Below are 16,273 nucleotides of genomic sequence, written 5' to 3'. Positions count from 1 at the left end.
GAGCAATTATCTGACAGGGTTTTTGGGGGTTTGTCTTCCAGGGTCACATCCAGACCTTCCAGCAATCAGGTTTCAGCAGAGCCACGTCACCTCGACAGTCTGCAGACTACGACGACGAGGAGACCGACTCGGATGAGGACATCCGGGAGACGTACGGTTATGACACAAAGGTAAAGATCTCGCAATCCGTCGTTCAAAGATCCATGCGAGGGTACCAACGCTTGGTCTCCAGGATCCAGGTGAAATCAAGCCGTACCTCTTCTGCGACGACGAGATCCCGGTTAAGTCCGAAGAAGTGGTTAGTCACATGTGGCCGACTGCGACGCCGTCCTTCTGCGCCGAACACGCCTACTCCTCCGCTTCCAAGTCTGTTGTCCAAAGTGAGCCTTCTCTCTTGTCTCAATCCTCAAACGATGACCATGACACCGATGCCTGAAACAAAAATGTCTTCCAGATGTTACAACGCCAAGAAAGCAGCCCAGGAAGACTCCTCTGGTTCCTCGCAGTCTGGAACCGCCGGTGCTGGAACTGTCTCCGCAAGCCAAGGCCCAGTTGGAGGACCTGATGATGCTTGGTGACCTTCTGGAGGTTTCTCTGGATGAAACTCAGCACATCTGGAGGATCCTGCAGGCCACGCATCCGCCCTTGGAGGAGAGATTTCTTCAGGTTATGGAGGTATCTGGGACCGGTTAATCTGAGACCAGTCGCTTCACATTCCAGCTCATTTGACTGGTCTCTTTCACAGCCTGATGATGGTCCGATGGAGAAGTCTCTAAAAATCAAGATCAAGGATTCGGAGAAGAAGAGAAAGCGCAAGATGGAACGAGCCGAGCACCACCACCATCACCACGTCCTCATGTCCTCCTCCGGCGTCCGGCCGCCCAAGTCCAAGGAACTAAAAAGAGCCGCCGGCCAGGAGCTCGGCCTCGGTGGTAAACCCAAGAAGAAGAAACTGAAACTGGGTCTGGATAAGAACCGTGAGATGAAGCAGCTAGCGAAACGGTTAGCCAAGGAGGAGAAAGAGAGGAAGCGGAAGGAGAAAGCGGCCGCCAAAGCCGAAGCAATCCGAGAGGCACTGGAGAAAAGGAAGGAGAAGAAAATTCTGGACATCCCCTCCAAGTACGAGTGGTCCGGTGCCGAAGACTCCAATGACGAGAACGCCGTATGCGCCGCCAAAAACTGCCAAAGACCGTGTAAAGACAAGGTGAGGACTTGCTTCACTCGCCATATCACGTTTAGCGTTGTCAGGTCGTCACGATGTACCAAAAGAAAAAAAATTATAAACACGTTAATGGATCACGTAATAACTCAAGTCACACGTGAGCATGTGATGTGAGCAATATTTAACACTGTTGGTGATAATTAAAATTACATACCGAGCTATCTATTTGCTATCTATTAGCCGTCTGACTAGCTTTGTATCTAGCTATCGTTTAGCTATCTAGCTGGCTAGGTAGCTATCTATTAGCGACGGTATCTATTAGCTAGCAAGCTAGCTTTGTGTCTATTTGAGCTTCTTCCGGGTTGAGTGAACGCTGGCGCGTGTGGCTGCCGCTGCTCACCCACAGAAAAACTCAACCTGTGACTGTAAAGTGACCGTGAGAGTTTTGAAAGGCGCTTATAAATGAAATGAAATGCATTATTTTAATTATAAAATGTATGTATTGCATTGTATTTTGGATAGTTACCCCCATTTCACGCCCACATAACTCCAGACCCATATAACTTAGGAATTACAGTAAAGTCTCGTTATATCGATATTCAAGGGAGTCCGAAAAATATCGATATAACCGGGACTATCGATATATCCGACCCTGTTTGCATGTAATTTTCTCAGTGCGTGCATAGAAATAGTATCGATATAACCGGGACTATCGATATATCCGATATCGATATAACGAGACTTTACTGTAACTTTTTTTTCCTAACGAAATAAGCGAGACTAAGGTTTCTAACGCTGTAGTGAATGTTTATGCAGTCCGAAAACTCAATATTCTGTGGGTGCTGGAATTCGCGTGACAATGACAAAAACCCTGGCACTGGGGTGGACACATTTCTGCACATCTGGCAGTGAATGAGTTAAAGAAAAATGACCAACAGGGAAAAAAGGCTGCTCCTTCTTTAATTCAGAACTATTTTGATCCCCATTTGTTTCAGCGACGGTGTTGTACACTTTTGAGTTCATCACAAACATGTTCCTCGACAGGATATCCATCGGTGATAACAGCACGAGAATACCTGAAATAGATTTACGCATCACACATTAACAGACTTTTCACCGGACGCCACATGTGGCGAGCCACCGGGTTAACAAATGGCCAGTCTTCCGCGACCAATCACCACACTGGATAGCCGTAATTTGATTTACGTTGCGCTCAATTGCGCCACTCGCTGTCTCCGAATTGTCACTAAAATAATAATACATTTAATTTACAAGCGCCTTTCTGGATACCCAAGGACACTTTACAATAAAAACAATAATAAAACAATAAAATCGAATAAAACAATAAATAATAAAACAGCAAATTAAACTAGACCATGAAAGCAAGTTTAAACAGGTGGATTTTGAGGTGAGATTTGAAAGTAGGAAGGGAGTCAATGTTACGGATGTTAGGTGGAAGTGAGTTCCAGAGTTTGAAAGCGGAGTGGCTGAAAGCTCTGCACCCCATCGTGGTGAGACGGGCAGAGGGCATACAGATCATTGACGATGATAATAAAACCGGAATTCCTTTTCCGTCCTCAAGGTGGACTGGGTTCAATGCGACGGCGGCTGCGACGAATGGTTCCACCAAGTCTGCGTGGGGGTCTCGTGCGAAATGGCGGAAAACGAAGACTACATCTGCGTGGATTGCTCCCTCAAAGCCGCCGGGACCATGCGTGGAGGCGGCGAGGTGGAGGTTGCCGAGGAAACGGTGGCGATGCTGGCCACGCCGAGCCTTCTCTCGGCCGCCGGTGCCTCGTGGTCTCGCCCCACCCCCACCGCCGTCCGCCTAACCCCACCGCAGGATCCTCAGCAGACCAGTTAGCATGACTTCGGCGTCGCTAACTGACTTTAAACGACGTGAGCTAGCTTCAACGTGGAAGCTAGTTCTTCAACTTCCTGTATCGTAAACCTCAACACACCAATATTTTACAGCCATCTTGGAATTTTACCCCGAGAACCATCCACTAGCTTTTTTTTTTCCCAGATCTCCTCAGTGACCCGTCACGACTGAAATCAACAAAACTACTCTTCCTTTTCTGTGCGGCCCCGGAGGACTCCCCATTTAGGGACAAAAAAACGGTTGTAACGTAGTTGAATTATTTATAATGTATATAGCTCAAAAGCAATTCAAATAATGGTTTGTGGCTTTTTTTCCTCACCTTTTAATAAACTATTCCTAGTCAAACAGTAGCTGTTTACAGATGCCCTTTTTTCCCCACTTTAATATTCCCATATTTCAAAATGGAACCCAGTTCATCTATTTTATGCTTTTTTTTGCAGAAAGGAATGCCGTTAAGAAGAAGGAGGGAATGGTAACGCATAACTTAGCCCAAAGTGCATTCTGGCGCAAACTGGTCTCAGCCGCTTTTGCCGTCCCAGTCTTGAGTGAGTCACAACCTTTTTTTTCCAATGCGACTGTAACCTACAAAAACATCCTTTCATCGACACTATATCAGGTATTTATTGTACAAACGGATTAATCACAAATACTACAAAAAGGACCTTGAAGAGATCAAAAAAATTATTGAAGTAAAAAAAATCCCCAAAAAGTCCCAAATAGCTTATTTTTCGACATCATTCGGTCATAGCTGTCACCATACGATATTTTTTTTTCATATTTTTTTGTATTAATATTTCAATCCAAGCTATTATATATTATTTTATTTATTCACCTTTGAGGATCAGGAAGGGTCTGCTGCCGCTGCTCATCCACAGAAAAACATCCTGTGACTTTAATATGACCTTGAGAGTTTTGAAAAGCGCTTATAAAGGAAATTTTGATGATGGTTATTATTATTATTGTTATTATTATTAGTATTAGTATTAGTATTTTTTCTTTTTTTTTATTCTTATTCTTATTCTTATTAATAGGCTGGTTCAATGACTGAGTTCAAACCGGAATTCTAGGAAAACTAATGTCAATTAAAATAAACTAATTAAAATGTTGACAATTACAAGTTATACATATTCAGTAAAGAAAAAATATCGTTATATCGATATTCCAACCCTGGCATGTAATTTTCCCGTGCGTGCAAAAAATAGTATCGATATAACCGGGACTATCGATATATCCGATATCGATATAACGAGACTTTACTATATTTATTCATTAACTCATTCACTGCCAGACAATATGAAAAAATCTGTCCAGGGTTTTTGTCATTTTCACTAAAATTGCAGGACCCACAAAATACTGAGTTTTAGGATTACATAAACATTCAATACAGCGGCATAAATCTTAGACTATCTTCTTTTATCAGAAAAAAAAATAGTTAATTCCTAAGTTATATGGGTCTGGAGTTATATGAGCTTGAAATGAGGGCTGCTGTCAAAAATACAATGCAATACATACATGTTGGTTTATATAGCAAATGCTCGTGGGAGGGAAAAACATTGCCTAAGGTCTGACCAGCGCTTTATCAGCACCGCCAGGATTTTAGTCACTGTCACTCGAATTCCAGCACCCACAGAATATTGAGTTTTAGGACTACATAAACATTCATTTCAGCGTATGAAACCATAGACGCGCTTCTTTAATGAGAGGGAAAAAAAAGTTAATTCCTAAATGATATCGGTCTGGAGTTATCTGAGCTTGAAGAGAGGGTGGCTGTCTCAAATACAATGCAATACATACATATTGTTCTTTGTCATTGTCACATGAATTCCAGGACCCACCAAATATTGAGTTTTAGGACTACATAATAGTTAATTCCTAAATTATATGGGTCTGGAGTTATATGAGTTAGAAATGAGGGTGTCTGTCCAAAATACAATACATATTGATTTATAAAGCGCTTTAACAACAGTTGAATCTGTAACAAAGCACTAACATGGACAAAAGCAAAATGCTGCCCCCTTGTGGAAAAAAAAACATTGCCAGAGGCCATGGCCAGTGCTTTATCGACACTCAAGCATGAAAAAAACAAAACCCGAACAAATTTGAGAATGGCACTCCATGTCATGCGTTTCAATTCCAGAATAAATTCGGCAGTGAATGGGTTAAAATATATTTTAATAATGATGCACAAATACCGCACTTGACTGCGATTTTCGCAACTCGGGCCATCATGTCTGCCCTCCCCCACACCTCATCAATTCCCACTGTCAAGTGTAAGCGATGCACTTTGCTCCGAAGCGATCGCATGATAGCAAAAACAGTGGAGGCTGGCCCTAAGTTTAGCATTTCAAGCCCATGCCTCCTCATCCTCCCCTCCCCCTCCTCCTCCCCCGCCTCCCCCAACTCTGTACTTAAATTGTAAATCTTCACCATTTACTTCTCAACCACCTGCGGCAAGCGCACACGTCAAGCATTACGAGGACAAATTCAATCATGGGTAAGCTCAACAACACCTGCTTTTGCATTCTTATATTCCACCCAAAAAAAAACCAACATATTTTTACTTCATAGTTGACGCTGGTAAGGTGGGTCTCCGGAATGGCGTCGCCATCCAGGCACCGGATCCTCCTCCCCCCTCGGAGGTGAAGATGGAGGAGAGGGGCCAGTGGAGCAACAAAGTGGAATTCATCCTATCCGTTGCCGGTTCTATCATCGGTTTGGGCAACATGTGGCGCTTCCCGTACCTCTGCTATAAGAACGGAGGAGGTGAGTGTTAAAAGAAGGGTGAAAAAAATGCAAATGCTTTGTTCAGGAAAGAAGGAAAAAAAGCCCCTCAAGCAAGCCCCCCCTAATGGTTATTTACGACCCCTGCTGTTTTGTTTCAATGTAAATAACTTCCCTTCATCTCTGCAAGTCTTCTTAAAGAATTTTCACCCTTTTTTTTTTGATGACGGGGGGTTGCAGAAACGGCATGCGCTCACTCTACCTCCGCGGGGTGTCTAGGTCAAAGTTCAGGGCCTCTAGGTGGGGGCGGGGGGGGTCACACAGCTGTTGTTGCGCCTCGCTCACAGCAGCTGTCTTCCCCGCCGACAGGCTGGAAATGTGAGCGCATCCCGGGCCACCCATCAAGGAGGGAAAGAAGACCTCATCCGGCTTAACTTAACTTAAAGTAAAAAGTGCGGAAAAAATGAAAGCCCGAAAATAAAAATATCTGCTTTGTGCATCCCTCCTCCTTGAGGTGCCTTCCTGATCCCGTACCTCATCTTCTTATTTGCCTGCGGCGTTCCCGTCTTTTTCCTGGAGACGGCCTTGGGCCAGTTCACCAGCGAAGGAGGCGTAACGTGTTGGAGGAAAATCAGCCCCTTGTTTGAAGGTATGTGTACTACAAAAATTCATTCCCCATAACATAACATACGAGTAAATACATGACGGGTCACTTTTAGGCCTGCAGTAGTGCTATGTCTGAATCACTCCGCAACTGCAAGTGTGGTGTGATTTACTCCACACGTTCACTCGGGGTGGCGTTGGCCAGGAAATAACTTATGACTTGAAACTTAACAAATACTGTTCGAATGTTTACGATGAACGCGTGGATTCATGATCACCTGATAAAATTGCAGTATGATATGCTATTTTTGCTAGCTTCGTAGCGGTCCAACATTTCTCAACTCATTCACTGCCGTTCCCGAATTGATTCGGGAATTGAAAATATGACGTCGAGCGCCATTCCCAAATTTGTTTGGGTTTTGTTTTTTTCATGCTTGGGTGCCGATAAAGCGCTGGTCATGGGCTCTTGGATTGGATTGGATTTGCCTTTATTTGTCTCGCAGTGGAGAATGCAATTATTATTATTTTTTTTTTCTTTCCTTGTGTGTTCTACATGGCAATAAAGATGATTCTGATTCTGATTCTAATCCGAAAAAAATAGTTAATTCCTAATTTATATGGGTCTGGAGTTATATGAGGTGAAATGGGGACGTCTGTCCAAAATACAATGCAAAGCATACATATTGGTTTCGAAAGCACTGACGTCCCACCGCTAATTAAATGTGATGGAACAGTGGGTATAAAATATCTATACAGTGTTCAAAGCAAACACGGTGAAGCAGCATTTAGCTGTAATGCTGCAGGAAAACCATTCCCTGATTTTTTTTTTTTGTTTTTTTTTCCGCGATCGCCATTTTTCAGGGCTTGGCTATGGCACCCAAGTGATCGTAACCCTGCTGAACTTCTACTACATCATCGTCCTGGCTTGGGGCATGTTCTATCTATCTTTCTCCTTCTCCTGGGATCTACCTTGGTCTTCCTGCAACAACTCATGGAACACAGGTAAAAAAAAAAAAAAAGATGAGTTCAATTGGTGTCAATGCTTCCAAATGATACATTTCTTCTCCAGAAAACTGCGTGGAGTTCCAAAGAAGAAACACCTCCGTCAATCAAACCATCTCCTCGAATGCCACATCTCCGGTTATGGAGTTCTGGGAGTGAGTTGGTCAAATCTGGACGATGGAAGACGTTTTTTTCCGGAGTCTTGACAGCTGGACATTTTTTTTTTGGGGGGGGGTTCTCGACAGGAGACGAGCCCTGAGAATCTCACCCGGCATCGAGCATATGGGCTCGCTCAACTGGGACCTGGTCTTGTGTCTTCTCATCGCTTGGGTCATGTGCTACTTTTGCATCTGGAAGGGGGTTAAATCAACAGGAAAAGTAAGGTTGCAAGTGGAACGTGACCATTTTTGATTGATTTCGGGTTTATTTTTTTTAGGGTTTTCTTCTTCTTTGTCCATTTAGGTGGTCTACTTCACGGCAACGTTCCCTTATTTGATGCTTATCGTGCTGCTGGTGCGAGGACTCACCTTACCTGGCGCAGCAATCGGGATTCAGTTTTACCTCTACCCCGATTTAGGACGTCTGGGAGACCCGCAGGTACCAAAACGGCACACTCGGTTTGAGACTTTGTGAGCTAAAGATCCCAAATAAGAGGTTTTTGGTGTTGAGGATGCACCCTGTGGTTTTTGTGGAGGGATGGGGGGGGGGGGGGGGGGGGGTGACCCGCTGCGTCCATCTGGGATGGTAAACAGGAGGGCGAGTTGCTGTTTTAGCAATAGCTGCGGCCTTTTTTCAAACAATGCAAATTGTGCTTTCTGGAAACTTGGTTTAATCATTTATCAAAGTAAACAAGACCAACAACAGAATCCATCTGCGATCGTCAATGATTATGCATCGGCATCCTCTGGATTACATAACCATGACATACCCATGTTGCACTTAATAATAATATATTTCATTTAAAAGCGCCGTTCAAAACTCTCAAGGTCACTTTTCATTCACAGGAGTTTTTCTGTGGGTGAGCAGCGGCAGCCACACTTGCCAGCGTTCACTCAAACCGGAAGTAAATAGATACAAAGCTCGCTATCTAATAGATAGCCAGCTGACAGCTAGACAACTAGTTATATAACCAATAGATAGCCAACCAGATAGCTAGATTTAGTACACTATCGCTATGCAGAACTATCGCGGCTGCTTGGAATTGAAGCGGATTTTATGCGGGACAGGAGATGTGAGGCAATCTCTGATTACTGCTGTCAAAGTCATTTTTTGCCGCGGGCCACATTGTAGTTATGGTTTCCTCTCGAGGGCCGTTATGAATTAGGGGAACCCATTAGAATGTTTAAATCCCTTCAAATATTACATAACGAGCACACAGCAAATTAATGAATAACTCGTTTTCAAATCTGAAGTCAAGAATAATGACTTTTATTGTGTTTGACATCCAAAAATATGAAATTTTGGCTCAGATTTTAGCAATCATCATGGAATTTAACAAGTTTGATTTGCTTTCGCGGGCCGAAAAAAAAATGATGTGGCGGGCCGGATTTGGCCCGCGGGCCTTGACTTTGACACCTGTGATTTAGACCAACACAAGTGAAGAACATGAACCAGGAGAAGAACAACGACTTTGATCCAGCAATGTCTTTCTGTCATTGGATGCTCCAGCTTTGGTTTGCTTTCAAAACTTAGCATGTAGCAGACGCGCACATTCCACCATGACCATGAAAATGTTTCTTCAGCCGTCATCTGTACTTCTTAAGAAGGTGTCGGACGTTTCGCTCCTCATCCGAAAAGCTTCGTCAGTGAACAAAAGTTGTGCTGGTAGCTCTGTCCCTATTTACAGGTAACATCCGACTTATGACAGAGTTCCATTCCAATCAAACGGTTCTAAGTCAAAATGATCGTAAGTTGAAATACATTCAAAATGTTGAATAGAGACTCTGAGGCTAAATGACTCGCATACGGTTGTAAGTCAAAACGGTCGTAAGTTGAAATACATTCAAAATGTTGAATAGAGACTCGGAGGCTAAATGATTCGCGAGTGCATTGGATGCGAGAGTGGGATGCTAGCTGGCTGGCCAAAATCGTCGTACGCATTGCCGGCCTGCTAGCGCGTTGCGGTGCCAGGCGTAAAATTATAAAAATAGGGTCTGGAGGTCGTGGTCGGAAGTATGAGTGGTCATAAGTCGAGCCGGTCATAAGTTGGATGTTACTTGTATATCTCTAATGTCCAGGGCTAGCGCTGCTTTAATTAGCAAACCAGACGACTGGCAATGCCACCTCTTCATTAGGGATATACTGTACATATGGCCAGAGCTACCAGCACAACTTTAGTTCGCTGACGAAGCTTTTCGGATGAGGAGCGAAACGTCTGACACCTTCAAAGACGTACAGATGACGGCTGAAGAAACCTTTTCATCGATGGACCATTCCTGTACGATTGAGAGCTTACACAGACATACTCCACCATGACATCTCTGATCCACTGGTGAAAAGGAGGCTTTCTCCTTTTTCATCTAGAACTGCTCAACTGTTTGTCTTGTACTCAAACATTATAGAGTATGTGGTAAAAGTCGTTAAGATTGCACAACTGTCTGTTTTTGTGTTCCTGTTGCGTTTTGCTTTGTGTTGACTATTATGTGAAGCGCTTTGTTACAGCTGCAGCTGTTGTAAAAGCGCTATATAAATTCGGATGTATTCTATGGTACTCTCAAATGGTGTGCATGTGTATTTTTTCCTCTTTTTTTAATGATTTTCCAATTCTCTTTTTTTTTTTTTTTTGAAGGTATGGATGGATGCCGGGACCCAAATCTTCTTCTCCTACGCCATTTGCTTAGGTTCTTTGACAGCTTTAGGCAGCTATAACAAATACAACAACAACTGCTACCGGTAAGTCCGGATTTTTCCACTCATGTGTATTAATTTTGAACATTTGATATGCGCGACAAAATAAAAGTAAATTATCTGTTTTGCAGAGATTGCCTGGCCTTGTGTTTTCTAAACAGCGGCACCAGTTTTGTGGCTGGTTTTGCAATTTTCTCCATTTTGGGCTTCATGTCTTATGAGCAGAATGTTCCCATTTCGGAGGTGGCTGAATCCGGTGAGGGTGAATAATAATAATAATAATAATAATAATAATAATAATAATACATTTCATTTATAAGCTCCTTTCAAAACTCTCAAGGTCACTTTTCAGTCACAAGATCAGTTCTTCTGTGGGTGAGCAGCGGCAGCCACACGCGCCAGCGTTCACTCAACCCGGCAGTAACTAAAATAGATAGAAAGCTAGATAGAGAATAGATAAATAATAGCTAGCGAATAGATAAATAATAGATAGCTAATAGCAAGCGAATAGATAGCTAATAGCTAGCGAATATATAGCTAATACCTAGCGAATAGATAACTATTAGCCAGCGAATAGATAGCTAATAGCCCGCGAATAGATAGCTAATAGCTAGCGAATAGATAGCTAATACCTAATAATAATAATAATAATAATAATAATACATTTCATTTATAAGCACTTTTCAAAACTCTCAAGGTCACTTTTCAGTCACAGGATCATTTTTTCTGTGGGTGAGCAGTGGCAGCCACACGCGCCAGCGTTCACTCAACCCGCAAGTAACTCAGATAGAAAACGAGCGATCTAGTGAATAGATAGCTAATAGCTAGCGAATAGATAGCTAATAGCTAGCGACTAGATAACTATTAGCCAGCGAATAGATAGCTAATAGCTAGCGAATAGATAATAATAATAATAATAATAATAATACATTTCATTTATAAGCACTTTTCAAAACTCTCAAGGTCACTTTTCAGTCACAGGATCATTTTTTTCTGTGGGTGAGCAGTGGCAGCCACACGCGCCAGCGTTCACTCAACCCGCAAGTAACTCAGATAGAAAACGAGCGATCTAGTGAATAGATAGCTAATAGCTAGCGAATATATAGCTAATAGCTAGCGACTAGATAACTATTAGCCAGCGAATAGATAGCTAATAGCTAGCGAATAGATAGCTAATACCTAATAATAATAATAATACATTTCATTTATAAGCACTTTTCAAAACTCTCAAGGTCACTTTTCAGTCACAGGATCAGTTCTTCTGTGGGTGAGCAGCGGCAGCCACACGCACCAGCGTTCACTCAACCCGGAAGTAACTCAAATAGATAGAAAGCTAGCTAGAGAATAGATAAATAATAGCTAGCGAATAGATAGATAATAGATAGCTAATAGCAAGCGAATAGATAGCTAATAGCTAGCGAATATATAGCTAATACCTAGCGAATAACTATTAGCCAGCGAATAGATAGCTAATAGCCCGCGAATAGATAGCTAATAGCTAGCGAATAGATAGCTAATACCTAATAATAATAATAATAATAATAATACATTTCATTTATAAGCACTTTTCAAAACTCTCAAGGTCACTTTTCAGTCACAGGATCATTTTTTCTGTGGGTGAGCAGTGGCAGCCACACGCGCCAGCATTCACTCAACCCGCAAGTAACTCAGATAGAAAACGAGCGATCTAGTGAATAGATAGCTAATAGCTAGCGAATACATAGCTATTAGCTAGCGAATAGATAGCTATTACCTAATAATAGCAACATGGTGCCCTCGCCATTACCAATCAAAACAATAACAAACAAATGACTTTATTGAAGCCCATTTTTATTTCCTTTATTCCTTAGCACAGGTAAAACTACTTTTTTCTGTCTGCAATGGGAGAGTAATTCATAATATCAATTTCTCGTTGCAGGCCCAGGTCTGGCCTTCATTGCATACCCGCGTGCTGTGACCATGATGCCATTTTCACCCCTGTGGGCCGCCCTCTTCTTCATCATGATTGTTTTTCTCGGGCTGGATAGTCAAGTGAGACCTTGACCTGTTAATTCATCAAAGCTTTTACCTTATCGATTAAGATTGACACCCTTTATTTTTATTGACTAGTTTGTATGCGTGGAAAGCCTGGTGACCGCCATTGTTGACATGTACCCTGCCACCTTCCGCCGTAAAAATCGCCGTGAGCTTTTTCTCCTTCTGGTGGTCTTCCTTTCTTTCCTTGTGGGACTCATCATGCTCATGGAGGTGAAGCTCGGAATGACACGTATATACGGTCAGGGTTGCGTGAAGCCGCCTCCACTGATTGTCAATATTCATTTTTTTTCGATAGGGTGGCATGTACGTCTTCCAGCTCTTTGATTACTACGCTGCTAGTGGCATGTGTCTTCTCTTTATGGGCCTCTTTGAGACCGTCTGCATTGCTTGGGTCTACGGTAAGCTGCCATTCAGATGGCAACGGATTCTAAATTATCAATCAAAATGTCTTTTTTTTTTTTTCCCAGGTGCTGATCGCTTCTATGACAACATCGAAGACATGATTGGCTACCGTCCCGGGCCTTACATCAAGTACTGCTGGATGTTCTTCACACCGGCCACGTGTATTGTGAGTTTCATCTTTACTGATCTTTCAGACCCAAAACATGTATTATAAAGTGATACCTCAGCTTACAAACCTAATTGGTTCCCAGAAAGTGTGTGGAAGGCGAAAAGTGTGTCTTTCAAACATTAATTTCACATAGGAAACCATTAAAATGGGAATAATCCGTTCCCGGGTTTTCATAAAATATACTTTTCAACTAAATAAGCCTTAAAACTACACAAAATATACCTTATTTTATGTATAATAAATGTGCTATTGTATTGTCATTAAAGAAATAAACTGTACTATATAATAAAGTCGTTTTATTGACCTTTGTGATGGTCGTTGGTGTAGTTGCCTGTTGATGATGTCCGAGTGAAGTAGCCATGCTTTCTCGGCGACAATCCCCTCACTCGCACTGTCCCCTGCTCGCTGATTTTTGTTAATCCAAATCAACAGAAGTTTTTCAACCTCTTCTATTGCCTGAGACTGTTGCTTAGACAACACAGAAACACCCTTAGCCACACGTAGCAATGGTCGACTTAGCATACTGGTACTGGGACGCTAAGTCACACAAACACTCAATGATCTCCTTCTTCTGCTCGACCGTAATTTTGTTACGTGTCCTCTTCGGCTTAAAACTATCCTGTATTGGGGTCTTTTTCTGTACCATAATAGCAAAAGTACTCCACTTGATAACAAACCACGTCTGCCACGTATGCACTTAGAGAGAGGGTGTGTGGAAAAGTAGTCCGGCAGCCACGGTGGCACTGTTTAGCGGTGTGGTTTGGTGTTCTTCCGCCGAAAACTAGTCCGCCAGCCATTGTGGCGCTCCGTGTGTTTCCCGAAAACTAGTTTGTATGCCAAGATTATATTCTCGCGAATTTAATGTTCGTAAGCCGAGGTATCACTGTACTTTTACGTCTCAAATACAGCGGCACCTGAATTCTGAGTTTTATTGATCGTCCCCACCCCCCCTCATCCAGGGTACCTTTGCCTTCTCCCTCATTAAATACACTCCGCTAAAGTACAACAATGAGTATGTTTATCCGTGGTGGGGCTACGTCATTGGCTGGCTACTGGCTCTTTCCTCCATGGTCTGCATTCCACTTTGGATGGCGTATAAGATCAGCACCACACAAGGAACATTCAAGGAGGTAATGCATTCACACATTTTCATAACTTATTCAATTACATACAACGCACAGTGGAATCTATTGTTTTTTTTTTCTCTACAGCGGATCCAGCTACTCATCACACCATCTGAGGATTTGCCGAAAACTAAAAGAGAGCAAGAGAGGTTGCTGGCCATTTTTGCTCCGGAGGAAACGACCGGCAGCTATAAAAATGGCTACCATCCTGTGTCAGAGCATGATTCAAACTTATGAAGCACAAGTGGAGCCACACGGGTGGGTTTTGGTTCAGTTTTAAAGGACAACCGACACCATTTTTTTGTTTCCTAACTGACATCAGAAAAACGTTCTGTAGCATCTAAAACACCCAAAACACGCAGGCTGATATTTTTAGTCAAATGCAAAAAAAACAATAAAAATGAGTTAATGTGTCCCAAAACTACTTCAAAATGACCTCGGAAATTGCGAGTTTGAGAAGGTCCCACCCCCTTGTTTGTGACGTCACGCCAGGACGTGTTCGCCTTGCTCTCGAACCAAAACAATGGCTTCAGATTCGGAGAAGATGCTTTCTGGTTACTCATCCAGTGATGAATATGATTCAAATAGTTCTGAAGAGGAAAGCATAAATGTTTGCAATCGATTAAAGAAGTCCTTCCGTCTCATTTTGAGGCTTCTGGACTCCAATGTAGCGCCCAAAAAATGCACAAGATGGCGCCCAACCTCCTTTGGAAATGGGCTGATTTGTCTGCTCGGAATTTGTGTCAACTAGTATCAAATAGTAGTCTTGGTGCAACACACAACAATTCATCCATTGCGTTATTTATGTGTTTTCCTTCTAATTTCGCCATCAACACAAAGTTTTCAGACCAAACAAAGTAACCAAAATGCATTGTGTGTCGCTTTCTCGGTCAGGGGCGTTCCTTCAGTGACGTAGGGTGAGGACTCGTCACCTACTCAAAAACAAGACTTCCGGAATATTCAGTGTGAGTCTTAAAACGTAAAATATAGCTATATGCTGTGGAATCTTTGTAAAATATGCTCAGTAGAAGTCATTTGAAGTGATTTGACAAATTATGGACACAACTTGTCTGGAGGCGTCGGTTGTCCTTTAAGAGCTGAATAGAATTAAAGTTGATAGTTAAATCACTAATAGCTTGCTTGGGGATACAGCCCACCATCTCTATCCAGGGGCGCTATATGGCTCCAAAGCCCTATTTGAATAATACCTCTATTATCATTTGGTGATTTGGCATTTTTGTCCTTTGTATTTCCAAGTATGCAATTTTATTTGATGAAATTTGATGGAAATATGCCACGTCAACAAAATTAGTGTGCTCACTGTTGTAGAACGACAATGTCAATGAAGACTCTTATTTTATACTGTGACAAATTGCCTGTACAAAGAAATGTCAATGTCTTTTTAAATAAACATGTAAAATCCGAGCTGCAAGGTTATGAATTTTTTACGCAGATGTTTTTGGAATGCGCAAATGAGTTAGGCAGTTTTGTACGGTTATTATTCGTAGCTTTCTATTAGCTAGCTAGCTTTCTATCTATTTGAGTTACTTCGGGGTTGAGTGACTGTGACTTATCCTGTGACTGTAAAGTGACCTTGAGAGATTTGAAAGGCACTTATTAATGAAATATATTATTTTTTTTATGACAGAGACCTTTGTACTCGACAAATGAATCAATAAATGTGATTCGTTTGTGTTTAGAATTGTAGATCTTTGATACGTTCTGTTAAAGGACAACCGACGTCTCCGGACAAGTTGTGTCCATAATTTGTATAATGGTTTCAAATGAATGAAGATTCCACCGCATATAGCTATATTTTACGTTTTAAGACTCGCGCTGAATATTCAGGAAGTCTTGTTTTTGAGTTGTTGACGAGTCCGTACGTGACGTCACAAAAGGAACACCCCCTGACCGAAAAAAGACATTGTAGCAGTCCTTGCATCACGTCAATGTATTTTGCTGTATTGTTTGGTCTGAAAACCTTGTGTTGCACCCAAAAGCTGCCGGAAGAGGGTGTCCAAGCTCCATATAAGGAATTTATCAGCCTGTGGAAACGAAGGTGGCCACAGGAGGTCGCCATTTTGTGCCACTTTTCTGGTGATTGTTTCTCCCCAATGTTTCCTCAAAATTGCATGGAATAAATTATTTAATCGATTGCAAACATGTATGCTTTCCTCTTCAGAACTATTTGAATCATATTCATAATTGGAGGTGTAACAAGAAAGCACATTCTCCGAGTCTGAAGCCATTGTTTTGATTCTCAAGCAATGCCTTGGCGTGACGTCACAAACTGAAGGCGGGACTTTCTGAAAATGCCCAATTCG

At 42.3% G+C, this 16,273-nt stretch overlaps 2 protein-coding genes across 5 annotated transcripts in view; both read left to right on the top strand.

The window, feature by feature from the left end:
• Positions 1 to 3,957, top strand: part of kdm5a (lysine demethylase 5A) — a 42,604-nt gene extending 38,647 nt beyond the window's left edge. For all 4 annotated transcript variants that reach the window (XM_088988732.1, XM_088988734.1, XM_088988731.1 and 1 more), the window contains exons 30-34: positions 42 to 170; positions 233 to 380; positions 455 to 675; positions 746 to 1,204; positions 2,745 to 3,957. In XM_088988732.1, the coding sequence (XP_088844858.1) occupies positions 42 to 170; positions 233 to 380; positions 455 to 675; positions 746 to 1,204; positions 2,745 to 3,026 (1,239 nt within the window). In that variant the 3' untranslated portion in view covers positions 3,027 to 3,957. The remainder of the gene's footprint in view (positions 1 to 41; positions 171 to 232; positions 381 to 454; positions 676 to 745; positions 1,205 to 2,744) is intronic.
• A 306-nt stretch (positions 3,958 to 4,263) lies between these two features.
• slc6a13 (solute carrier family 6 member 13) lies at positions 4,264 to 15,374 on the top strand. The gene is made up of 15 exons (XM_088988744.1): positions 4,264 to 5,538; positions 5,613 to 5,807; positions 6,280 to 6,414; positions 7,230 to 7,370; positions 7,438 to 7,525; positions 7,616 to 7,748; positions 7,833 to 7,967; positions 10,159 to 10,262; positions 10,349 to 10,473; positions 12,136 to 12,248; positions 12,327 to 12,464; positions 12,550 to 12,652; positions 12,722 to 12,822; positions 13,785 to 13,955; positions 14,037 to 15,374. Exons 1-15 carry the CDS (start codon positions 5,535 to 5,537, stop codon positions 14,184 to 14,186), a joined length of 1,836 nt encoding a protein of 611 aa, XP_088844870.1. The 5' UTR covers positions 4,264 to 5,534; the 3' UTR covers positions 14,187 to 15,374.
• The last annotated feature ends 899 nt before the right edge of the window (positions 15,375 to 16,273 follow it).

The sequence above is a fragment of the Hippocampus bargibanti genome, linkage group LG22 (assembly GCF_051943395.1).
Source record: "Hippocampus bargibanti isolate YZ-2025 linkage group LG22, ASM5194339v1, whole genome shotgun sequence".
Classification (NCBI taxonomy): domain Eukaryota; kingdom Metazoa; phylum Chordata; class Actinopteri; order Syngnathiformes; family Syngnathidae; genus Hippocampus; species Hippocampus bargibanti.
This window is presented reverse-complemented; position numbering and strand designations above follow the sequence as displayed.

Coding starts and splice junctions, on each gene's coding strand:
- slc6a13 (XM_088988744.1), top strand. Junction 6,415..7,229: donor AATCAGCCCCTTGTTTGAAG/GTATGTGTACTA, acceptor GCCATTTTTCAG/GGCTTGGCTATGGCACCCAA. Junction 7,968..10,158: donor GACGTCTGGGAGACCCGCAG/GTACCAAAACGG, acceptor TTTTTTTTGAAG/GTATGGATGGATGCCGGGAC.